Consider the following 26,517-nt stretch of genomic DNA (forward strand, 5'->3'; position numbering starts at 1 on the left):
AGAATCTCACAGTCGTTCCAACAACTCTAATATTTGCAAAATATTTGCAGTCAACACTTTTACAACTTAATATATTTCTATATCTTTACATTTTTCCACACTTCAAATTCTGCTGGAGAAAGCGATTTTACAATAAATCCATTATCGTTCAACATATATCTTCTGAATATTTACGGCACGTATTTTGTGATGAGTTGTGTAGAATTTATCGGTATATTTTAACCTCTTTGATAAACATTTTTCACGTATATTTTTGACTTATGCAACTGCATGAATCTATAGAAGAAATAATTTTAACAACTTTTATATGCAACCTAGAAAAGAATTCTGTTTAATATCGCATCTCTATGAAATTTACAATTTTTTTTTTAACCTTTATTGAAAATTTGAAATGTATTTATGTATCACTAATTATAGCGTAGTAAGCTTGTAACAAGTTCTCTTTTTTTGCATTTTTGACATTGTCCTTTAAATAAAAAACTTTATCTACTTTTCAAATCAGGTTAAGTATAAGTGTGCATGTTGAGAATATTTTCATACAAAATATTGAGTGATTGTGTCATATCTAAATTTAAAATATCACTTCTTAACTGTAAAGATACTGTATTTTCTTGCAAGTTAAAAGCACTCTATGTATTTTATGACAGGAACGACAACAACAGATACATCAAGAAGCAGCTCTACTGGATTTACAGAAACAACAATAACGGATGCGATTACTCCGAGCACAACTATAGGATCTTTAACTACTATGTCAACATCAGGTACCATCTTTTCATTGAAAGCTAAATATAGCTTTTTAAACGTGTAGTTTATACTGGAAACATGTTAGACTGTACTTTTGATAGTATACACACATCTCCCTCTCTCTCTCTCTCTCATTTGTCAGTTTTATTTATTACTTTTTTTAGAATATGAATCAATATTATTATATAGATTCTACTACGTTACTACCGTTTGGATCAATGGCAGGAGATGTAGAAGGTGGAGCGGGTGACGACCTTTTGGTTGCTGTCCTCAACAACCCAGTGGGAATTACGTGTGATTGCGTAGTTTCCAACAGAATTTTTGTGAGTATCAATGAAAATTAACCCTGGCAATGACGATGCATTCAGGAGACCAATTCGGTGCCAAATGAACCAGTCTTGATCTTCTACTTGTTCTTTTAAAATCTGAGATGACTCAGAATCATACTGCAGCTACATGCTTAGCTCTTCGTTCAAAATACATGCTTAAAGATACTTGGTCACCAGTGAGATTAAATAATAGTATTGGAAATGTTTAACATCTCTGGAACGCAGATTGATTTAGCTAGACATAAAGTCGTGAACTATATAGACTAAATTACTCATCACCATATACGAGGATTGTTCGGAAAGTTCATGGACTACTGTCATAACTTTTTTACTTAACGTCATATTATGTCCAAATTTGGTAGAAATATTTCAACAAAAACTTCAAATGACGTATAAAAAAATTTAAAATATCGTGATTTATTTCAAACTTATTTCGAGTTTTAAAAAAATGCGAAAATCGGATCGCACCGCAGGTCAAAATTTCATAATTTACAATCAATACACAAAATAATGTATGTAGTCACAACCACTGTACAAACAAAAAAAAAGTTCAATTTAAGAACTGTTACATTGTTTCATATTCCAAATTATGACTTAATATCTTGCTTCGTTGAAAAGAACTCAATTTCAGAAGATAGGCAGTCCTCATTGAAAAGGGCAAAAAAGATGTCGTAGAACGTCACGGAGCAGCAGTTAACGATGCAGTTTTGTTTTGTTGAGGATCTGTAAAGAAACGGATTATCTGTAAAAATCTGTTCAAAAACTATAAAAAGTTAGTATGGTCATCATGAGATTTAGGCGGTTCACAGGTGCTGATCTTGTGAAAGCACAGTTACGCAACAACAAAAATATAACATTGACAAATAAAATTATGCTACTGGAACAAATGTTAGCAAAATATATTTCAAGTGATAAAGAAACGTTTTAGTAAGTGCATTGGTATTGGGCCATACTGTGTGAAATGTAAGGGAGAGTATTTTTGAGAACCGCATATCGCTATTTTCTTGACGTTACAATGTTGTAGAGTTTGCTCCGTGGTAAACAAAACATGTTGATTTTAAAATTAAATAACATGACTTCTATTAAATCACATGGAATGAAACTTTACACATCAACAAAATAAATATTTTAACATGTAATGATGTGCTCATTTTAAATTTCTTGAAAATAGTATAACGAAGACTGACATGGTCCGCGAACTTTCGGAACAACCCTCGTACATACAGAGGGAGATCATATATATCATAATCTCAAGTCTTAGAAACAAATATTGGTTTTAAAATATTATAGCGAATCATTTGATGTACACGTTGAAACTTCTTCAACGATAGTCTCCTTGATCAGTGTGCAAAGAGCACAACGAATAACACTACTACCATAACGAACGCACTCTTCCACCCATTCAATCACTCACTCCTTGCGAGGGGATAATAACTATTGAGTTTAAAAATTTTACTGGGAAATGAAGTGGGTTACTAAAATAATGATCGAGTACGAAAATACTGAATCTTTAGAAGAAGAAATCCTGTGGAGCCAGTAGAGCTTCTCATCAGATTTGATCACGTACCATCCCAATGCACGTATCTAGAAAGGGTTCGGAACCCCCCCCCCCCCCGGAATTTGCAGAGTTATATTTAATATATATACAAAAGCAAATAAAAAAATGATTTTGGACCCCTCCTAGAAAACATGGACCCCTGTTAAGTTGGTAGGAAAAGTTATACGTTTGAAGCTTAGGAAGTGAAGTGAATCGGCTAACAAACACCCCCACCCCCCCACCCCAACACACACATAAAATAGGTTTTTTCACGTTTGGGAAAGGACTTTACGGAAATTTTTTTTTATATTTGCTTGTCAAGAAATTTTCTGGATTGGATACGTTTGGGAAATTTTTTTTTTTTTTTTTTTTGCTTGTCAAAAAATTTCTGGGTTTAATTTGTTTGACTGGGGCGGACTCCCCCTGGAAAAAATTCCTGGATCTGCGATTGATCCCACTTCATTTAAAAAAAAAAAAAAAAAAAAAAAAAAAAAAAAAAATATATATATATATATATATATATATATATATATATATATATATATATATATATATATATATATATATATATATATATATTACATTTTGAATTCAACAGTGAAATACTGTGATTTATTAATTGAATAAAAGTGATATTCTCTCACAGCGTGAAATGATACCAAAATGATATTCTCTCACAGTGTGAAAGGATATCAAAGTAAGTAAAAAATAATTTCTGGCCTGTCATAAGATAGAGATAACTAACCATCTTGGTAGAGCTAAAACTGCAAATTTCTTCCCAAATATGTTGCTAAAATCCATGCTAAGTAATGTTTTTCAATCTCACAACTGTTAAGCTATGACGTCTCAACCGGTCTACTATGACGTCAAGCTATGACACTGTGTTAAGAGAAGACAGAGGCAAAGGGAAATCAAATTATTTGTTCTCTGTATAATATCTCATTCTGTATCTGTATCTGTGCGTCACAGAATCCCTTTGGGGCTTTAATGTGACACGGGGGGGGGGGGGGGGGGGGCTTGCTTTGCTGTTGTTCCTTACTCTACTGTCTATTATATTTGTTGTTTCATAATCTTCAAAAACTTTAGGTCTGGGGTTTCTTTTTTGTTTTGGGGGTTTCATGAATTTGTCAGGTGCTATAGCTGGTATAATAGTGGGATACTACAAACGGTGTATTTTCGAATATTTAAACATGTACCTCTAGTTAAAGGAATCTGTTAATGGACATGTAGGCCTATATGCACACAGACAATTTTCAGAGCAGTTAATTTGATGACCAAAGCTGTCCATTTTTTTTCCTGGTATTTGAAATATATTGTAGGCTAAGTGCTATCATGTCATAGGCGTCGGAAGCATATTGAAAGTGAGGGGGCTAATTGAAAGTGGGGGGGGGGGGGGCGAAACCAACAAAAAAAGGTAAGCCCCAGTTTTCAATGCCTATATTATGTCTATCTTTGCAAAAAAGTGGGGGGGGGGCTAAGCCCCCCTAGCACCCCCCCCCCGGTTCCGACGCCTATGCATGTTGTAAAATTTTGATTAAAATTTACTAGGTGGAGGTAAATGTTAAATTTACAACATGATAAAGACATGTTGTAAATTATGCATTTACCTCCACCTACTCCTAGTAAATTCAAAATTTACAACATGATAGTTCATGCACACTTTATGAGTTAGGCCTAATTTTAATGTCGGGACAATATTTGCTAAAACACATTATGATACTTTAAGTCTTTATGGTATTGAACTCTAACGTTAGATACTTCTGTCACAATGATCAAATACTAGACATACCCTTTTCCATATCACACCCTATAACAGCCTGAGACACCAATTCTTGGTTACCTTGGAAATATGTATTAAACAGTAAACCCGGAAATTCTCTAGGCTTATTTTGTTATCTCGGACTTGTCTGATCATTATTGAAAGTCGAATGTAAGATCGTAAGAGTTAATCTCATAAAAAAAGGCGGGGATTTGACACTCGAGTACCACAAATGAAATATTATATGCACTAATAACAGAATAATGCAGGTCTATGTTTTTATGATATTAATACAGATTAGTGGTCTTAACATCGTGTAAGCCTACCATATTTGGATACTGCTTTCTGGTCGTAATTAATGTACTTTTTCCACCTATAACCGTTACTTTTTCTGTCACGGTTATTCCCCCTGGCCGACATGTTGGAAGTCAATGGGTACTGATAACCATAGAACTTTAACCACGTGTGGGAGGAATATATGGGGGAAATTGTTTACAATATTGAAATGCACAGGACTTGGGAGGCAATTTTCCTAGCCTAGAGCTTTGTGCTTATTTGTAAGTGAAGTTTTGGGGTTTTTTTTTTTTCTTACTTGTCATTTTCTTTGTGACCCATGTCTTCATTTGATAAATGTGCGTGTGTTCATGTCTGTCACATGATGATCCTCAAGAAAATAAATAACTTTTTAATAAATAATTTTTTAAATTTACTTTTGTTACTGACTGTCTTCAGAAATATTATTATATATAGACTGATCAATCTCATAGATGGCTCGGCACCTCCTCACCTTCAGAGAGATTGATCGATCTGATATATTTCTGTAGAATCGGTAACAAACCTAGCTATAATAAGTAAAAGTAGTGTACTGGAGGATCCCACTGTCCACCCTATATACCATACACAGGAGAACTAATTTAAATGGATGAGAGATCTATATTCTAATCTAGCAAAAAATATATTGTTATTGAGATTGACTGGCTTAGATATTAATAGGGAGTGTTATACTATATACTAATTTATAAATACCTGATATAATATATTTACATGATATTTGAATTAATGCATGAAATCAATCTATAACACTTAGACCAGTTCCCTATGATAGATGAAAATATTTGCTTGTATAATATTATCCTTATCAATCAATTTGAAGTGTTTCATTCCTGTTCCTTTCAGATATATACCAATGGATACATTACATTTGATTCAAACTATGAAAGTCCAAATCCAGCCATTCTTGAACCAAACAACAATCCACAGAAAATGGTGGCACCATTCTGGTCAGATATTGACCTAAAAACGGACTCTAAAATCTGGTATCAGCTGTACAACAAATTTGGAACTGCAAATGTCTCAAATACATTGTCCGAAGTAAAATCAATAGTTGTGGAAAACTTCCGAGATAGCAGTGTAGCTGGATCGTTTGAGCCAAACACAGCACTTGTAGTCACTTGGGAAAATGTGGTGCAATCTCCTGCACTGAATCATGCTCTACAGGTAGCCGCCATTGTAAGCCTCAGGTTCAATATCATTATGAGACTTAATTAATAAGAGAGTTTCTTTCTCCCCCCCCCCCTTTTTGTTAAATTGCAGTGGTTAGTTATAATAATTATTTTTCTTGATCAGAATGCTACCTTTCAACTCCTGTTGACCAGTGATGGAGTGACAACCTACACGGCATATTTATTCAAAACCATGAACTTCCTGCCTCCAAAGCCAGCTATGCTGGGTTACAAGTGTGGAAATTCCCCCAGCAGCATCTTCAACCACCCAGGATCCCTCACGAATGCCATATATGACGAAGTCATCAATAGTGGTGATAATGGTATAACCTTTCTTTAGGCTGTTTCATGTTTAAGAAATTTGAATTGACAAGTTAATAAAATTTATTTGTACAGATTAGGCCAAAAAAAATAATAGTCTTGTTTCCTGCTACCTGACCTACCCTATTTTTTTGCACCCGACCCTAAAGTTTTTTTAAGTTTTGGAAGAAAAAAAAATCATGAATTTCCAGAATTTTATCGTTCTGTCACTGTAATCGGTTTCCGTGTTAACACTAAACAAGCATTTCATGAAATTCTTGTTTTAAATATGGACTTTCATAAAATACCACTTGAGTTGTGCATAAAAAGACATGAAATTTCTTTTTTAAAAGACAATATTGACCAGTGACATGTTTAATTTGGTCTTATATTAGTTCATATCCAAAAAATGCTGTCGGAAAAAAATAAAAATATAAAATAATTTTCCTACCTACCTACCCTATTTTTTTCAGGCTGGTAGCAGGAAACAAGACTATTATTTTTTGGCCTTAATTGCACAACAATAAAATGTAGAAGACAATGCTCAAGTTGCCCGGTAGAAAAAAAAAATATTTGAATTTTAATTTATTAAAGTACCTTACATTAGAAATGCTAATATTTCAAACTGTTCATTTTGTTTTGTCACGAAATTGATTTCTGATTTTGTCGAAGTTCTTATGTTTTATTACCATGATTACATTTTCAGTTATGATCCAATTTTTATTTATTTTCATATCCTTTTTAGCCAAAAATACCAAAGGATTGTGGGTTTACAAACTGGACACTTGTTCAAGTTCTGCCATAAATTACGTAGAGAGGTGCCAAAATTGGAGAATCACCACCGCGAAGACGCAGCAGGAGTTGGTTGCCCTGGCTCACTCACTGCTGGTAGCATGCCCATGTAACATCCGCCAGGTCAAGACTGATCCTCGCTTCATTGCTAGTTCTGCTGAACCAGGCTGTTATTTCAAAGTCCACTCACCTACTGGTTATTCCTTCACTAGGGTAAGACATAATAAAGATATCCATAATATGATGCAAGAGTTCATTAAACACTTTACAGTTCAAACGAAATTAAAACAAATTTTCAATCAGACTCCATGCACTCAGACAACTATTAATTGTACTTTGTGAGATTGTCGGTTTTGAATAAAGTTTATTTTATTTATGTTTATTTACATGCATGTCTTTTTACTGTAGAAATGTTGCTACAGCAGCAGCTCTGCTGAGGGGCCATTGCTGACAGGTGTGGCTGGTTCTGGCTATGTTTACCTGTATAACCCTCTTCTTTACCCTTCCCTATCCCAGAGCTACGACACTGTGCCATACAACTGGTGCTGTGTTGAGGCAGGGCTTTGTGATGTATTTTTTGCTCAAAGGACATCAGACAACTGCTTGAACTATAAATCCCCAGAAAGTGGTATGTAAAACTGAAAATGACACATTGATACACAATCTATACTTTCCATGTACCCACAACATCTCAGGTCTTTTGTTCATTATTTTTCAAGAGTTTACAAGAAAATTATAATTAATATCAGTTAACGCATGTTTGCATTAATTTCTGATTGATGACATATTTAATGTGCTTCATCATATGTTCACTGGGAGAAAGAAGATGGATAGAGGAATGCATTTATGGTAGTAATGTTTGCTCCATGCAAATATTTAATTGTTAAAATCCCCAATCTGAGAAATCTGAATAATATTTCAACCTTCAGGTTAGTGATGGGCCAATTGTCGCCGACGATCGATTGTCGGTCGTTAGGAGCTCTTCGATGCTACTAATCGATTACAAAATAAATGTCGCCGACATCGCTGACAAAAAATAATATTGTAATACTTTAATTTTATTACCAAATCCACGTGCAAAGAGTTTTAAAGTAGTGATGAATGTTTAAAATATCGAAGGTATCCTTGCCATGTTGATATTTACCGCCATGATTGATTATAGGGTCAGACTAATAACAGAAAAACAGACAATATTAAGAGGTTTACTACCATATACACAGGAAAATATTAATAGTACAGACGATCTGTAAACGTTATTAAAATCAGAAATCCACTTCAATAAAGGAAAAAATGAATAAACATATATGAATATAATTAATTAAATGATTTTTGGGGGGGAAAATCTGAACTTAAATCTGAATAAGTTTAACTTTTTTATATTTATTTCATTATGTGCAGCCGATTATTACCGATAATCGATTATGATTTTTTTCCGATTTCCCATCACTACTTCAGGTACAAGTAGATAAAGAGTAATAAGAAATTGATTTTAATTATTTTGTCTATATTTATAGGAGTGAGCTATGGAGATCCACACATTAACACTATAGATGGTCTTAAATATACATACAATGGTCTCGGTGAATACACCATGCTTGAAGTCAAAAACATTTCTAGTGGATCAATCATTTTTGAGCTGCAGTCCCGTACAACACTGGCACAAAATGAAACTGGTAGTGAAATTCATGCCACTATATTTAGTGCATTTGCTGCAAGAGAAGATAATGTCACTGCTCAAGTTGAGGTCAACCTTGAGAAAAATGGTACAGTCTTTATGGATTTGTTGATTGTGAAAGAAATGAATTAAACTTGTGTATTCTTCACAGTTAGCTCTGCATACCATTAATGTTTTTGTTGTTAAATCCTGTATTCTCTCTTTAAATTGTTTGTTAAGCAAGTATAAATTTGATTTACTTGAAAAAAGAAATAAATAGATATTGTTCTATCCTTTAATATTATTCTAAAGATAGGTAGTGTTCATTTCTGTTTTTTTTTTTTGTCAACTGAACTTGGAATGTTTTATTTTGTAGGAATAATTGTGTTTTGTAATGGGCTTGATGTCACCAATGAATTTTACAATGACACCAGTTATGAATGTTCCCAGAATAATAAGCTTCGTCTGTCCAGATCTCAAGTCAACAATCATTCAGTTCAGATTCTTTTCCCTTCAGGTTAGACAGTATAAGTACATGTATTTCTAAACTTTATTTTGTTGTGGACTTTTCTATTGGTTTATATTTTTAAATGTGAAGCGTTAATGATGAATATAATCTAAATATGTGTCATTTTTCTACTACCTTGAAATCAAAAGTGAAATCAATCATTTATTCATCATGATGCAGGTATATTTGTTAGATTTTTTTCTCCTGCTTACCAGTTAACAATGTCAAACACAAGTTATTATTTATCTTCAAAACTTAAAATCATCATTGTTTTTTATTCTGACAACATTTCCATTGCTATTCCTAAAACTTTTAACTTTTTTTCAGAAATTGCTTTAATAGTATCATTTGATGTCCTAATGTTGGATTTGAATATCCTTATTCCCAAGTCTTTATCAAACGAGACCGAAAACAGGGGACTTTTGGGAAATATTAACGGTGACCCCACAGATGACCTGACCTTGAGAAATGGTTCAGTGATGTCGAAAAGCTCCAGTGAAAAAGATATATATTACACTTTTGGAGAATCTTGTAAGCATTGCTTGAAAAAGGGCAATAACTCCTAAATGTTAAACTACTGTTCAAAACAGTATGGCATAATGCATACACATAGAACAATAAAATGTTAAACATATGCATTGTCTAATACCTTTTATGACACTAGCATAAGAAAATATTTTAAAATTGACTAACAGTTCAAAATTGTGTAATTTATATACATGCAGTTGCTTTATATAATGGATACTCAACATTCTGTAACTCTTAAGATAATTTCAGCCAAATCATTTGATTTACTCTCTTTTTAGGGCGGCTAGATAGTGCAAATTCCATATTCTCCTACAGAGCTGGAGAAAGCTGTGCGATGTTTCAAAACAACAGTTTTGTGCCACTGTTTTTCGAGGACTTTAAAGCATCATTGATTGAGAAGGCAAATGAGACATGTAAAGGAGATTCTGGCTGTCTTTATGACTATCTTGCCACCCAAAGTAAGGCTATAGCAGAGAATTCTAAGAACATCCTTGAAACCTTAGAAATGAGGCAACTACAAGCAGGTAAATATCAGCCTGGAAATCCACTGTAATGTTATTTGTTACAATGGCTCAAAATTTGGAAATTTTATCAAATCTGTCTATTAACTTGTGTTAACAGTAACTTTGTAATATTTATTATGTAACTTCCAAAATATAGTACACATTTATCAACTTGACCAAAACAGTATTTTTCATCTGAAATGTATGTGAAGCATCTGTTTATCATATGTTGTAGCTAACACAGCTCCTGAAATAAAGGGGGCCCTGCTGGTCAATGCCACAATAGGACAGTCCCTAACACTTGTAGTTGAAGCCTCTGATTCTGATGGAAACTTGATAACTGTAGTAGGTCCAGATAGTAATTCTACTGGGAAGGGCACAGCCAATATATCCTACACATACCTTCCTACCACAGCTGATCAACAAATTAGGTAATCAATGCAGATATTTAATAACTTGGTGTATGTTGTTTTATATGCATTTTAACTTATACTGTTTTGTTACAAGTTTGTTGAATATAAATTGAGTTTGCTCTTTCAGTGTTCTAAAACTGTAAATTTTATTTCAACTCTCTCTCTCTCTCTCTCTCTCTCTCTCTCTCTCTTCAATGAGTGAATTTGTTTGCTCAAGGACTTGAATGCTTTTTTTTTTTTTTTACATTACTTGATAATGATAATACATATAACTGGGGCTGTAACAGCAATCCATTATACCAGCATACTGCAGTACACAAAAAATTGTACCATATTATGGTACATACAAAAACCAGGCCTTTCAAAATCAGTCGGTACCTGATAATTTACCCAGCTGAAATCATGATTTTACCAGCCAAAATATTCAGTGGAGAAAAATTTTATAACAGTTTAATTAAAAATTGCTTCCACAAGGTACCTCCTATTTTTATAAAAGTACCACCTGGTTCTGATCTTTTTTAAAAATTAAGGAAACAGAAAAATATCACAATACATATCAAAATGCAGTCCCATCGATGTATCATGATATATCACAATACACTTTACCATATCATTGCACCTTTAGGCAAAAAAAAAAATGAGTGTTTCTGGTAACATGATGGACCCTAGCTAATTTTACCCAAAGACCTTACTACTTTTTATTCCAAAATTCAGATTTTAAACTGTCAATTTGTTTACTAGTAATGTTTCCTCATGGTACAGTCAATAAGATCATGTCTCAGACTGTAAAAATGTTTTGAAGAGTACACTTGTTGTGTATGTATATTCAATTATGTGTATGTAATACATATATGATGAAAAAACAGTGTATTGAATATTAAGTAACTATGCTTAAAAAAAAGGTAACAAGATGTGTTTGTGAAACACTGATGCCCCCGTATGGTCACTTATAGCAAAGGTTAAAAATTCTCAAAAGCTAATCAAATATGTTGGTACCCAAAATAAGGTCTTGTCTCGAGGATTATATCTGTGAAATATGAAAGCCCTAGCAACCATTGAATAGATATGGAAAAGGTTAAAGTTTTTCAAAAGTAATTCAGACATCAAGGTCAAGGTCAAATGGTCAAAATTAATAGTGCCTAATGAAAGGCCTTCTCACAAGAAATATACAGGTGAAAGATGAAAGCTGAAGCACCAATCGTTCAAAAGTTATGACAAAGGTTAAAGTGTTTCAAAAGTAGGTCAAACTCCAAGTTCAAGGTCAATGGATTACAATTGTTGGTATCCAAAGGAAGGTCTTGTCACAAGGAAAAAACATGTTAAATATTAAAGCCCTAGCAACAACTTTTCAAAAGTTGTGGCCAAGGTTAAAGTTTTTGAAAAGTAGGTCAAAGTCCGAGGTCAAAGTGTCAAAGTTGTTGGTATCCAAAGGAAGGTCTTGTCACAAGGATTATATATGTGGAGTATGAAAGCACTAGCACCAACAGTTCAAAAGTTATGGCCAAGGTTAAAGTTTTCCAAAAGTAGGTCAAACTCCAAGGTCAAGGTCAAAGGGTCAAAGTTGTTGGTATCCAAAGGAAGGTCTTGTCACAAGGATTACATATATGAAGTATGAAAGCCGTAGCATCAGCAATTTAAAAGTTATGACCAAGGTCAAGGTCAAAAGGTCAAAAATGGTGGTACCCAAAGAAAGGTCTTGTCACAAGGAATACACATGTGAAATATGACTGCCATAGCTCTAACCAATCAAAAGTTATGGGCTATGTTAAAGTTTTTGTGGACAAACAGACAGACGGACAGACAGGGCAAAAACTGTACGGGGGCATAAAAAAATATTGCCTACCTACCTTCCCAAATTTTTTTTTTTTTTTTTTTTTTTTTTTTTGCATATTACTTAAAACACACAATTTTTCATCTGGCATTACATATGATATGCTTTAGCCATATCGCTACACCCTTACATATAATGTGCCTGCTGTACATTTGTTATACCCCCCGCAAACGAAGTTTAGGGGGGGTATATTGGAATCAGCTTGTCCGTCTGTCTGTCTGTCCCATCTGTCTGTCTGTCCGTCTGTCTGTAGAGGAGATTTTGTCCGGACCATTTCTTGGAAACTGTTGCAAGGATTTGTCTGAAAATTTGTACACTTATTATTCGCCATATGAAGGTGTGCACCTGGTTTTTTCATCATGATTGGATAATTTTTTTGCATTTTACAGGTGTTTTTTTTTTCATTTTTATTATGTGGTTTTGTCCGGATCTGTTCCCAGAGACTATTGCATAGATTTGTATGAAAATTTGTTCACTTATTATTTACCATATGAAGATGTGCACCTGATATTTTCAACATTATTTGATAATTGTTCTGCATTTTACAGTTGTTGTTTTTTTTTCATTTTTATTGACTTAGTCATTTCGGGTTCATGTCTAAGGTTTGAGACATAGAATCTAGAACATCTGTACAAAAATGTGAACTACAGCTTAAAACAACTCATTAGAACTAAAAAAAGAAAATCACAAAGTATTAAAAACAGTTTTTACATTACACAGCAGATAGTGTAAATCCATTTGTCCCTTGGGAGTAATGAGTGGACATGCATCCAGTTAAAGATTAATTAATGAGTTCAGTGTGGGAAGCTGTTAGGGCATCTCTGATCAAGCAGGTCTTATCTATATCTCCTGGGAATTGGGCAGAAAGAAATAAAGATCTCTGTTGTCTAAGTCTCTTAATTGTAATTTATGTCTGTCAAAATACATAGTTACTGGAACCAGCCATTTATTTTTAAAATGAGTTTGATATAAAGGTATTAAGATCAATTTGATTTTGTATAATTAATTATGATAATTTTTTTTTCAACAATCAATTTGCAGAGTGTCATGTCTCACAAAGATGACAGATAGTTGCAAACTATTTTTTCAATGTAATAAAAAACACTGTAATTATTAGTATTGATGTTTTATTAGGCTGCACCTTAGTTTCTTTCATTAAAAAAAATATAATGAGTAATTAAATTTTCACTTTAAATGTTTAAGCAAATTGTGAACACCTCTCACATCTAGAAAACATTAGTGATTTGGTACCTTCTCTGAAAAACCCAGCGGGGGGTATTTGTCCCATTTGGACAGTTCTAGTTATAACTGAATGTCTTTACTGTAGTTTCTGGGCTGTTGACAACACTGGATCTGCATCAAACACTCTCACAGTGATTATTGTCAAATGTTCCGGCTGTTCTAGTAATGGAACCTGTGACTTCGATCACCCTAAACCAACATTAGAACCTAACCAGTTTACTGCACCATGCATCTGTGACATTGGATATGAAGGTAGGCACGCTAATTCTTCATATACATTAATTCATCTCCATAAGTTTTAAATTTCCTTTACAATATAAATACTTTTGAACAATTATCTTAACCCATCTATCAATCTATAGTAGCCCTCTGGCCTCATGGCTTGTGGAAATTTTAGTTATCACCTGTACTGGCATGCATGTGCAGTATCTCTCATGGACCATATACAGAACTCTTCTATTTTCCCTATATCAGATATTTTAGAGTTCATCTTGTGTTACAATGTAAACACCATTAATACAGGTGTGGACTGCTCAGTGGATGTGGATGGTTGTCATGACAACCCCTGTCAGCCTCCTCATATATGTACAGACAACTCCCCCACAGAACACAACAACACAGGAGTAGCCTTCCAGTGCAGTGATTGTCCAGCTGGCTACAAGTATGGCAACGAGAGGAAGTGTGTGGGTATGTCATATCTAAGGAAATTTTAAGGAAATAGTCATCTTATATACATATACAAATGTACATGTGTGGGTATATTAAAAATATTTTGATATATACATCAAATATAGATAAATTATTTGTCAACATTCATATACAGGAAAACAAGTAAAAAATAAATTCAACCTTAAAGCAAGGTGATTTTCATTCCCAGTAGTTTTAAAAATATATAATTATATATATATGAACTTACAGTGTATACCTAGGATATCGAATAATTACATGTAACTATGTATAAGTTGATTTCTTTGCTGTTGGCTATCAAGCTTCCTTGACTTTTGTAAACTTGGACTTAAACTCAAAAGTCAGTTTTTATGCACCCGCCATAAAATGGCTGGGGGCATATAGTGTTACCCTGTTCTGTCATTCTGTCATCATTGACTTTCCGTTCATTATCTCGGCAACAGTTGCACAAATTCAACTCAAATTTGACATATGGATACATTATAGGAATACGCAGGTTAAGCTCAAATTTGATCTTTATCCGATGATTTTTGACAGAGTTATCCCTCTTGAACTTAGAAAAAAAAATAAGAAATTTTCAGTTTCCACTCTCTAACTTTTGTAGGGATGTATGTATAAGGTTGAAATTGCATATGAAGGTATTTTTAGGTCACCTGAGTCACTCAGGTGACCTATTGCTATCTGTTTTTGTCCGTCGTCGTCCGTCGTGCGTTAACATTTGAACATTTTCAGCTTCTTCTCTGAAACCGCTGAACCAATTTCAGCCAATTTTTGCATATGGCATCTATGTGTGAAGGGGAACAAAATTTGTGAATTTCATGGTCCCTGCCCCCCTGGGGCCTGAGGGGTGGGGCTAAAACCACCAAAATTAATGCAATCTTTAAAAATCTTCTTCTTTACTCCTGGACATCAAGCAGTCAAACTGTTGACATGATTGTAATAAGCATTGAGCCCTCTACCAAAATTGTGAAATTCATGGCCCCAGGGTCAGGGGTTCTGGTGCTAGGGCGGGGCTATATAGATCATATAGTGAAAGTGCATTATTTCTTTGAAAATCTTCTTCTCTACTCCTGGGTATTACTGAAACAAATTGAATACATAGTTATAATAAGCAAGAGTGACTCTACCAAAATTGTGAAATTCATAGCCCCAGGGTCATTGGTTCTGGTGCTGGGGGGGGGGGGGGGGGGGGGGGCTATATAGATCATATAGTGAAAGTGCATTATTTCTTTGAAAATCTTCTTCTCTACTCCTGGGTATTATTGAAACAAATTGAATACATAGTTATGATAAGCAAGGATGACTCTACCAAAATTGTGAAATTCATAGCCCCAGGGTCAGGGGTTCTGGTGCTAGGGTGGGGCTATATAGATCATATAGTGAAAGTGCATTATTTCTTTCAAAATCTTCTTCTCTACTCCTGGGTATTATCTAAACAAATTAGATACATAGTTATGATAAGCAAGAGTGACTCTACCAAAATTGTGAAATTCATAGCCCCAGGGTCAGGGATTCTGGTGCTGGGGGGGGGGGGTATATATAGATCATATAGTGAAAGTGCATTATTTCTTTGAAAATCTTCTTCTCTACTCCTGGGTATTATTGAAACAAATGAAATACATAGTTATGATGAGCATGAGTGACTCTACCAAAATTGTGAAATTCATAGCCCCAGGGTCAGGGGTTCTGGTGCGGGGGGGGGGGGGGGGGGGGGGGTATGTAGATCATATAGTGAAAGTGCATTATTTCTTTGAAAATCTTCTTCTCTACCTCCGTGTATTATAAAAACAAATGAAATACATAGTTATGATAAGCAAGAGTGACTCTATCAAAATTGTGAAATTCATAGCCCCAGAGTCAGGGGTTCTGGTGCTGGGGGGGGAGGGGAGGGGGAGGCTATATAGATCATATAGTGAAAGTGCATTATTTCTTTGAAAATCATCTTCTCTACTCCTGGGTATTATTTAAACAAATAAAATACATAGTTATGATAAGCAAGAGTGACTCTACCAAAATTGTGAAATTCATAGCCCAGGGTCAAGGGATCTGGTGCTAGGGTGAGGGTGGGGCTATACTGATCATATAGTGAAAGTGCATTTTTCTTTGAAAATCTCCTTCTCTACTCCTGGGTATTATTTAAACAAATTAAATACATAGTTATGATGAGCATGAGTGACTCTACAAAATTGTGAAATTCATAGCTCCAGGATTAGGGGTTCTGGTGCTAGGACGGGGCTATATAGATCATATAGTGAAAGTGCATTATTTTTGAAAATCTTCTTTTCTACTCCTGGGTATGATTTAAACAGATTAAATACATAGTTATGATAAGCAAGAGTGACTCTACCAAAATTGTTAAATTCATAGCCCCAGGGTCATTGGTTCTGGTGCTGGGGGGGGGGGGGGGCTATATAGATCATATAGTGAAAGTGCATTATTTCTCTGAAAATCTTCTTCTCTACTCCTGGGTATTATTTAAACAAATGAAATACATAGTTATGATAAGCAAGAGTGACTCTACCAAAATTGTGAATTTCATGGCCCCTGGGTCAGGGGTTCTGATGTTAGGACGGGCTCTATTTATTATATAGTGAAAATGCATTAATGCTTTAAAAATCTTCTCTGCTTCTGGGTATTATTTAAACAAAGTACATTGTTATGATAAGCAAGGACGCCTCTTCCAAAATTGTGAATTTTATGGCCCCAGGGGCAGGAGTTCTGGTGCTAGGTTGGGGCTATATAGCTCCTATAGTGAAGGTGAATTATTTCTTTGAAAATCTTCTTCTCTGCCCCTGGGTACTATTTAAACAAACTAAGTACATTGTTATGATACGCAAGGATGCCTCTTCTAAAATTTTGAATTTCATGCCCCCAGGGTCAAGGGTTCTGGTGAAAAAGGGGGGGGGGGGGCTCTATTGATTATATAGTGAAAAAGCAAAATTTCTTTGAAAATATTCTTTTCTGCTTCTGGTTAAAAAGCAGAGAATCTAAGTATATAGTTATGATGAGCAAGAGTGCTTCTTCCAGAGTAGTGAATTGCATGACCCCTGGGTCAGATGTGCTGGTGTAAGGGTGGGGCTTGTTGATAATATAGTGAAAATGCATTAATTCTATTAAATAATCCTGTCTGCTCCTTAATGTTAAGCAGATACATGTAAAGAAAGTGATTACTTATGAAGAGCAAACTTCTGGTCCCAGGGTGAGAGGCTCTGGTGTTTCTCGGTGGTGAAGGAGGGGGGGGGGGGGGGCTCTATTGATAATATAGTGAATCTGTAGGAAAAATGCATTATTTCTTAAAAATCTTCTCTGCACTTGGGCATATCAGAGGCAAAAAGAGTAAAAGTTGTAATAAGGAAGGGTATTTTTACCAGATTTTTGAACATCTGGACCATTTGGTCAAGTGTTCTGGTCCTAGCCAGGGCTCAATTTGCATTCTACTGAGAGGAGTTATTCCCCTTTGCCGTTTACTTTTGATAATTAATCACTGTAAATAATGTACTTGAAAGGTTAATAGAATAAGAGAATTATGCAAGAATTTTTATTGTATAATACAAAAAGTATTTTCATAGTTTTAATGATCAGGTGGACTTGTAAGTAATAGATAAATAAAAATGAGACAAAAATAACTTGTCTTATTAAATGTTCATCAAAGACCAAGAGAGGCCAATGTAAGAGATTACAACAAGGAATTAAAATGGTATAGAAGCACTGATAGTTTGTTAATATACTTATGGTAATAGTGATAAATGGGGAACAGATTAGAACCTAATCTATGAACTGTTAATGAATACTAGACTAATTATTTTGTGGATCCTGATCACCCTATTTTTCTTGCTTTTGGGCAACAAAGCTTCACCTTTCATTTTAATACTCTATGGATCCTCTAAATTGTTGTGTTGTACTCAGGTGACCGTTAAGGCCCTTGGGCCTCTTGTTCCAGGAAATAAAGGTCAAGTTTGAATGTAGTCCTGGTCCAAAGATTTCTGACGGTTATTCCCCCTTGAACTTGGAAAAGACTTAAAAATTCATTTTTTGTAATTATTATCTTGGCTAGAAATGTGCAATTTACAATTTGCTATTTGAAATTTTGGCTGCCTGCGGGGGCATTCGTGGCTTTACAACACATCTAGTTGAATATTTTTGTTTGTGAAATTGACTAAAAGTGCTTAATGTTTTTTGATAGAAATTATCTTAAATATTCAAAAACTGCACTTATACATTTTTATTATGAAGTCTTCAAAAGAAAAAAAGAATTATGAAAACTTGAGGAATCTAAACATTGAGAATGGTAATTCTTGATGCAGTAAAATGTGGATATCTACTTTGAAAATATGTTAAAATACATGTTAATACATATACATTGTGTTACGCAAAACTTTTACCAACATTTTAATTGTGGAGTAAAGCTAACGGACTGAGTGTACAACATTTTTGCTGACAGATGTAGATGAATGTACCAATGGCAGTCAGTGCTCTGACCACCAGATTTGTACAAATGTTCTTGGATCCTTCAGCTGTAGCTGTGAGCCAGGGTACAGAACCGATGTCAATCAGAACCAGGCCTGTCTGGGTAGGTATAAATATGAAAGCATCAAACCATAGTAAGTAGTGACTCAAAAAAAAAAAAACATTTATCAAGGTCTTAAGATCCAAAATAAACTCTTGCATTTTAGGAACTTGTGAACTTTATGAACTTTTGTGAACTTTTATGAACTTGCATACTAATTGAATATGTAAATTCTGGAAAATTATGTCTGTTTGAAAAAACAGTTGACTCCAGATACAACAAGATGCTGGGGACATTGGTTTAGATCTCGTTATATCCGATATTCGTTATATTCGAAGTCTGCATTTTACAAGCTGAGAGTTGATCGGTATTTGAATAAAGACTTACATGTATTATTGAGCATGTTCCCATGTGAAATAATGTTCTTATTACATGGAAAGAGGTGTTTTTATAGACAATGTTTGAAAACAGAATAAAATAATTTCTTTTTAAATAAAACATGCACAATTGAACTTATTTATGGACATTAAATAATGAAAGACGTCTCAGGTTCACTACATGTATTTGTAACTAAGATAATCATCCCACTGCACAATTAAGATCAAGCTCAATTACACTGCAGTTCCAAATTTTGTAAACTACTAAACGTAGAATCATTGTCCATTTCAATATGCGTATTGAATTTTCTACATACATGTACCACTTCCGTGTCTGACAATTTAGTTTGCAGAATTTCTCAGTGTTTGACATCGTCAAATCTTTGTTTCAATTTTGCCAACCTCTTCATTTTATGTCACTCGCACTGTTTATTTAAAAAAAAAAATACATTGTTTTATATTGTTTTTGTTTTTAATATCTTAAAATCAATGTCGAAGAATGGGAAGGTTCGATTGAAAGCAGTATTGCTAATTTTAGCGCCACGTGCTGACCAAGTTCATTAACTCTGCCAGGTCACATACATTTGTATACAACATGTTTTCTACAATGAAATCACCAGGCCAAAACTCCAAGGCAATGTGAAGTTTTTTTTTCTAATCATGTGTTAAATGTTAATCCATAGCCATTAGTAATTTTCTTTGAATGTTTTCATACTTTGCTAATAGTTTCTACTTTTGTTCCGTAATTCGTTCTTAGAAGCCAAACTGAAGTTTTTATAGCAGTAAAAACAGCTCGCTATTATATCTCAACATCTTTAATTAATTGTCATGACGTAAAGTTGTGTACAGATACCTGTGATAACTACCATTATTTACCTGGGACTAGAAGGTCAATTATGTGCGACGCGAGTACCTCGTTATATCCGATAGTTCTTTCTACTAACAGGGACGGATTTTGACCTCATTATAAGCGGAATCTCGTTGTAAGCCATCTTTTTATATCCGACATTTTTACAAAAGAAATATATAAGAATTAATTGTGGACTCAAAATTTATCTCATTGTAAGCGGTACCTCGCTGTATCCGATCTCTTAATAGCCGGAGGCCACTGTACATGTAAATGCATTATGTGCTCAATGTATGAGTTTGAAAAAAGTTTACATTTTAATATTCCGTTATTTTAAGATGTGAATGAGTGTTATGAACAAACCAGTGGATGTCAACAACTTTGTAACAACACAGATGGAGGTTATATTTGTTACTGCAGAGAGGGGTACAGTCTGAACTCCGACAACAGAACGTGTCTGGCAGGTTAGTGAATAGAGAGGAGGAGGGAGGGTTAGATAAAAATCAGCAGTCATTCACTTCTGAAACATAAAGATGAATTAGCAATTTGAGTAATTATAGTACTTACAAGACCAGTGAAATGTAAAAGGATCAAAATTTAAATTAACAAATTACTTAAAATTTAAATGAAAAAGGTGCACATGTTGAAATAAAAACTCAAGTAGGGAGCATTTTGAATGAATATATTTATGATTTCTGGTATATTGTTTCTATTGTATTTTTCTCTGTTTTATAGATACTGTAAATCCCACTTGTTTAGCATATAATTGTTCACATTCTTGCTTGCTGGAATCTGGGTCTCCAAAATGTTACTGTGATGAAGGATATACTCTTGCACAAGATGGAAAAAACTGTAATGGTATGCATTATACATGAATTTGAAGATGCAAATTAAATGATCCTACAGAAAACACTATGACTTGAAGTAATGAATTTTATTTCTGTATCCAATGTGTTTATTGTTTCAGTTAATTATACTTAAAATATACATACATTGTAAATATTGGTGATGTATGATTTCTTTGCTGTAGATATAAATGAGTGTACAGAAGAAACCAGTAAGAAATGTCCTCAGATCTGTACCAATACAATAGGAGGCTTTTCCTGTAGCTGCCATCCCGGCTACCAACTGATGCCAGATCTGAAATCCTGCACAGGTTAATTAATTCTTCTTTTTTTTTAACAGAAGAATTTGAGCTTTTTAAAATTGATAAGATTTTTTTTCCTAAAATCTTGAAATAACTCTATAGTTTTCACTAGTTATAAAGAATTTATTTTGAGTTAGTTAAAATATTTTTATGCCCCTTTTTTTTTCAAAGGGGGCATATTGCTTTGCATGTCTGTCAGTTTGTAGACTAGCTGTTGTCTGCTCAGTATCAAGCAATGGTGTAGCAAGGAGCATTTTGATAAGAGACAAATTGCATCTCTTAAGTTATAGATATTAATGAGTTAAGAGTAAGATAACTGTCTTAATCATTTCTGTTAGAGCATCTCTGATCAATCAGGTGTATGTTATCTATATCTTTAAGGAATTGAGCAGAAGAATCTGGCCTAATTTCAGTTGATAGCATCTGTCAAGTTAAAATATTTCTTGTTGGATATCCAAAACTTTCAAAATTAATTTGGTCAAAATTAATAAAATTAATTTGATACTGCATAGTGTTTTTATTATAATTTTTTTTATCTCAACAACCAAGTTGTAGAGTGTCATGTCTCACTACGATGACAGTTTTACAGTCTAAACATATGAAAAGTGTTTTTGATGTTTTATTGGAATGTAGCATTGTTCATCATTCATAAAAAATACAGTGAACAAAGCTGTAGATGGGCATTTGGAAAACTCCAACACAACCAGTTGAGAAGTATATGATGTATTATATATTCTAATTAATTACTACACATTATTAGATGCACATCAAGCAATCATTGAAGTCTGTGTACTAAGGTTGACAGATTTTCTTCCTTTCATTCTCATCTGTTTATGTTAAACAATATTAGGCAGGGGTATCATGTGAGGTGGCAGTGCACTCTATTAGTATTGCCACATGGGGGGGGGGGGGGGGCATATGTGTGTTTCAAACATTTCTAATATTTAAATTTAGTATGTACTTAATAAATAAAGTGCATCACTTTTGTTTTATTTAATTTTGCAGCTTGTGATGCTGTTCACTGGGGTGTTAATTGTAACCAGTCATGTGATTGTACCCAGAATGCTTTATCTTGTGATCCAAAATTTGGCTGTCGCTGTAAAGAGGGATGGACAGGGACCCACTGTGAGACCAATATAAATGAGTGCCAAGATGGAGGTCCCTGTGGGGCACTGGAAAATTGTGTGGACACTCCTGGATCCTATGTTTGTCAGTGTAAAGGGGGATACCAAAGGAATGACACCTCAGGAAATTGTGAAAGTAGGTCTTCACTCAGTATACCAATACAAACATACCGATACAAACATATGTGCTAAAGCATTAAAAAAAAAAATCAGTTTCATTATAGATACTTCTGATAAGAGTAATAAAGTTTTAGTCAGAATCAAAATAATTTCATTATTGACCTGCCATCGATTAGGTTCAGGTATATGTCTGATAACTTGTATATTAATGTGAGTTAATGTTTTTGACAGACATTGATGAGTGCTCTGAGTCTCTGTATAACTGTACAGAAACCGAGGTGTGTATTGACACTCCAGGAAGTTACAGATGTGAGTGTAAATCTGGCTATCAAAGGGATGCAACTGGACAGTGCCAAGGTATTCATACACTCTTGTCAGTTTTGTCTTCATTAATACATATGGAGCATGGTATGTAAAGATTTACTGAAGAAATGAGACCTGATGTCATGTCATGTACATCATATGTATTTAATATGTCAGTTGTAGTTATTTCCACTTTAAGCGTCTTTACCAAGGTTAAGGCTTTGTTTTGCTTTTGTTTATTTGAAGAAGATTAATTAATTTAAAAGTAATTAATTTAAAAGTAAAACTGGGGGATGAAAATATATCCAGAGTTTGTCTATAAGGCTGGCCAGTAGTTTGGGGTTTTTTTGGAGGGATTCAAATCAACTTAAGAATCTATTGAAAGAGGTTGCTATATAAGTCTTTGATTGAGGATCGTTTTCTATATGCTTTTGAATTTAAAGATGTGCTTGAACATTATAAACTTACTGTAAAATCATATATTTTTGCGGGATTGAATTTGCATGGTTTGAGGAAAAATTGGTTTGAGTAGATTTGATTTCATAGTTAAAGGAGAAACACATCATATCACAGTATGAAATTGTTACATTTTGTTAAGAGATATTAAATCATGAGTGTCTTCATACCACGAACACAATGAAAATTAAATCCCATAAAAAAAGTAATTAAAATGTATGTTTATTTTCAGATGTTAATGAGTGTGAGTTACAGACAGACCAGTGTACACATCATTGTATCAACACAGAGGGAAGTTACAACTGTAAATGTAACATAGGCTATACACTACAGGATGACAGAAGAACCTGTGTCATGTGTACGTTAAAACTTGTAACGCAAAATATATGTACACTGTATAATCTTTGCTTTACCAACATGAAAGAAATGAATTTTTTCGAAGTCGGGGGGGGGGGGGGGGGGGGGGGGGCTTATGTTATACCCTCAGGATCATCATCTTAGGTTAAAGATTTTTTAATAAAAATCATGCAATTGTACACATTTCAAGAAATTTTCAAAATTTGACCAATATGGGGGCAGGAATTAACATGCCTTTACCATATGTAGTTCTTTACATGTAGGAATGAATATTGTCAGTCACTTTATAGGAAAGGAGGGTCGTATAGATAGTATTAGTAACAGTTAATCATTATTCTATGTTGATGTGTGATCATGTTGTGCTTGCTTATATGTAAACAGCTTCCAATCCCTGTGAAGGAGCCACCATTACCTGTGATAACAGTGTAGGAGGGTGTACAACAAACAGCTCCAGATCACCATACTGCTTCTGTAACCAAGGCTATCAGTTTAATCAAACATCCAGAAAATGTACAGGTATTGTACACATCTGCTAGAAATCTTATCACCATATGTCTATACATTGAAGCTGATTTTCTTTTAGTAATGGGTCTGCTTGGATCTAAGATTGGAAATTTTTTGATAATATACTAGTATTGACAAGTCTTAAGATATTCAAAATCTAATTTATGTTAAGTTTTAATACAGATTCATAAAATTAATTTTTATATAATGTGGTGGAAGGTAAATTTTGAAATGTATTAACCTGTGATGCTTTTAAATAGTAAAATTCATACATTCATTGTTATCATTATTCTAGATTGCTCAATTTGTTTAATTTCTATACACTCTGCATTATACATGTGTTTGTAGACATTGATGAATGTGCAGAGTCTATAGATAGCTGCTCAGAAGTCTGTAACAACACAGTTGGAGGATTCTTTTGTTCATGTTCCATGGGATCTGACCTCCTGGCAGATAGAAAAACCTGTCAGAGTAAGTGGACATCAGATTTAAGACTGCATAAGTCTTGTTAGAGTCATCAAACTATAAAAGTTTGAGGAACTTGATTCTTTGGTTCACAGTTGCAAATAAAAAAGTAATGGAAACAGAGATGTACTATTTCTGGTACTGAATATTTTATAGGCATTTGATTATTGTGTAGTTATATACATAATTGTACATGTACATGTATATTAAGTAGTAATTATAACTTGTATGTTCAAGTTCAATTTTTACACCAAGTTTTATATCTACCTACTATGGCATTTCAGGTTGCAACAAAACAGACAGATGGGGAAACACCTGTGAGAACCAGTGTAGCTGTGGACCGGGTGCTTTGTTTTGTGATTCTCTGATTGGCTGTGTTTGTGCTGCTGGCTGGACAGGCTCAGACTGTTCTACAGACATTAACGAGTGTTACAATGTCTCTACTAACAACTGTGGACCAAATTCAAACTGTGTAAACCGAGAACCGTCTTACATCTGTCAATGTGAGAGTGGATACACAAAAGTCTCTAACAGTCAAACAGAGTGTACAGGTAGGGTACTTGCAACTTCATTTTATAGTATTATTTTTGTTGTTTTCTCAGTAAAGAAAAAAAAGGCAATGGAATAGACACTGGTGTGGATAATTTTTCTTGTATAATAAATTAAGAGTATGCATCAATTCTAACTGGAGTGAAAACTTTTTATTTTTGAAGAAAATTGTGATTTAAAAAAGTGAAAATTATAAGGAAAATCAAAGCTTTTTGTAAATTTTGTTTTCTTGTTTTACTTGTTAATCCTAGGCCCATGATAATTGTAAGGGATTTTATTGCATTTTTTTTTTTTGGAAAATTTTATTTAAGTTTGGCAATTCAAAAAATTAAATGTAAACTTTCTGGATTAAAAAAAGGTCTGAACTTATCACTTGGCATTGATGATTTTTTGGATGATTATAATGAAATTCTTTAGATATTGATGAGTGCCAGACTAATCAGCATGACTGTTCCCAGCGCTGTCAGAATATCATTGGTAGTTTTATCTGCGCATGTAGTGATGGATTCCAACTTGAAAATGACAATAAAACATGCAAAAGTAAGAAACTCTTTATTATTTCAATGAAATGTTTGGAAGAGTTTTATAGTTTGAAATGATTAAGAAATTTACTATGAATTTGGAATTTGACCACTAGTCTGAATGTATATTGATTATGAATATTTCAAGGATGTTAATTCTGTTACTGTGTAATTTTTCAAGTAACAATACAAAATTCCATTTCAGATGTTGATGAGTGTAAACTGCAAAGTGATGATTGCCAGCAGATCTGTGTGGACACCACAGGAAGTTATCACTGCCAATGTCATCCAGGCTTCAATCTTGCTGATGACCTTCACACCTGTATCAAAGGTAACTTATTACCTGTGTAAAAATAAATTCTCAGACCAGGGTTGTCCCTAAGAATTGATATAGCAGGGGACATTAAAAAGTAGAAGGTGGTCTGGGTTTCTTCTCCTAACAGGGGGTTGAGGAGGAATATCAGAACAACCAGGGAAATACATCATTATAGGAGAGGAAATTCCCCTGGTCTTAGGGACAACCCTGTTAGGCTATTATGCTTGTTCAATTTTGACAGTCCACATTCTGATTCAGTGAATCCAACCATATAAGTTATTTTTTCAAAACTTTAATACTGTTGGTGTAAGAAGGATTTTTAGGAAGATATATGTACTGCACCTAGTGTAGAGATACATGTAATTTTTTAGCTCACCTGAGCCGAAGGCTCAAGTGAGCTTTTCTGATCACATTTTGTCCGTCGTCCGTCCGTCTGTCTGTCCGTCCGTCTGTAAACTTTTCACATTTTTGACTTCTTCTCAAGAACCACTGGGCCAATTTTGACCAAACTTGGTACAAAGCATCCTTGGGTAAAGGGAAATTTAAATTGTTAAAATGAAGGACCAAGTCCCCTCACAAGGGGAGATAATCA

At 34.1% G+C, this 26,517-nt stretch overlaps 2 protein-coding genes across 2 annotated transcripts in view; both read left to right on the forward strand.

The window, feature by feature from the left end:
* The window catches only part of LOC133196893 (mucin-2-like), a 65,279-nt gene extending 64,572 nt beyond the window's left edge, over positions 1–707 (forward strand). The window contains exon 18 of the mRNA XM_061332744.1: positions 648–707. Coding sequence (XP_061188728.1) covers positions 648–707 — 60 coding nt within the window. The remainder of the gene's footprint in view (positions 1–647) is intronic.
* A 44-nt stretch (positions 708–751) lies between these two features.
* The window catches only part of LOC133196904 (uncharacterized), a 34,760-nt gene continuing 8,994 nt past the window's right edge, over positions 752–26,517 (forward strand). Inside the window, exons 1-25 of the mRNA XM_061332755.1 lie at positions 752–764; positions 937–1,070; positions 5,549–5,869; positions 5,999–6,197; positions 6,920–7,179; positions 7,375–7,594; positions 8,481–8,729; positions 8,997–9,137; positions 9,456–9,659; positions 9,935–10,180; positions 10,395–10,590; positions 13,731–13,897; positions 14,168–14,332; positions 18,774–18,902; positions 20,402–20,527; positions 20,799–20,921; positions 21,094–21,219; positions 22,216–22,470; positions 22,686–22,811; positions 23,446–23,571; positions 23,952–24,086; positions 24,423–24,545; positions 24,824–25,090; positions 25,506–25,628; positions 25,815–25,940. Of these exons, the coding sequence (XP_061188739.1) occupies positions 752–764; positions 937–1,070; positions 5,549–5,869; positions 5,999–6,197; positions 6,920–7,179; positions 7,375–7,594; positions 8,481–8,729; positions 8,997–9,137; positions 9,456–9,659; positions 9,935–10,180; positions 10,395–10,590; positions 13,731–13,897; positions 14,168–14,332; positions 18,774–18,902; positions 20,402–20,527; positions 20,799–20,921; positions 21,094–21,219; positions 22,216–22,470; positions 22,686–22,811; positions 23,446–23,571; positions 23,952–24,086; positions 24,423–24,545; positions 24,824–25,090; positions 25,506–25,628; positions 25,815–25,940 (4,300 nt within the window). The remainder of the gene's footprint in view (positions 765–936; positions 1,071–5,548; positions 5,870–5,998; positions 6,198–6,919; positions 7,180–7,374; positions 7,595–8,480; positions 8,730–8,996; positions 9,138–9,455; positions 9,660–9,934; positions 10,181–10,394; positions 10,591–13,730; positions 13,898–14,167; positions 14,333–18,773; positions 18,903–20,401; positions 20,528–20,798; positions 20,922–21,093; positions 21,220–22,215; positions 22,471–22,685; positions 22,812–23,445; positions 23,572–23,951; positions 24,087–24,422; positions 24,546–24,823; positions 25,091–25,505; positions 25,629–25,814; positions 25,941–26,517) is intronic.

Source organism: Saccostrea echinata, unplaced genomic scaffold (genome assembly GCF_033153115.1).
Source record: "Saccostrea echinata isolate AGI-Se365-2 ecotype Australia unplaced genomic scaffold, CSIRO_AGI_Sech_v1 ptg000001l, whole genome shotgun sequence".
NCBI lineage: Eukaryota > Metazoa > Mollusca > Bivalvia > Ostreida > Ostreidae > Saccostrea > Saccostrea echinata.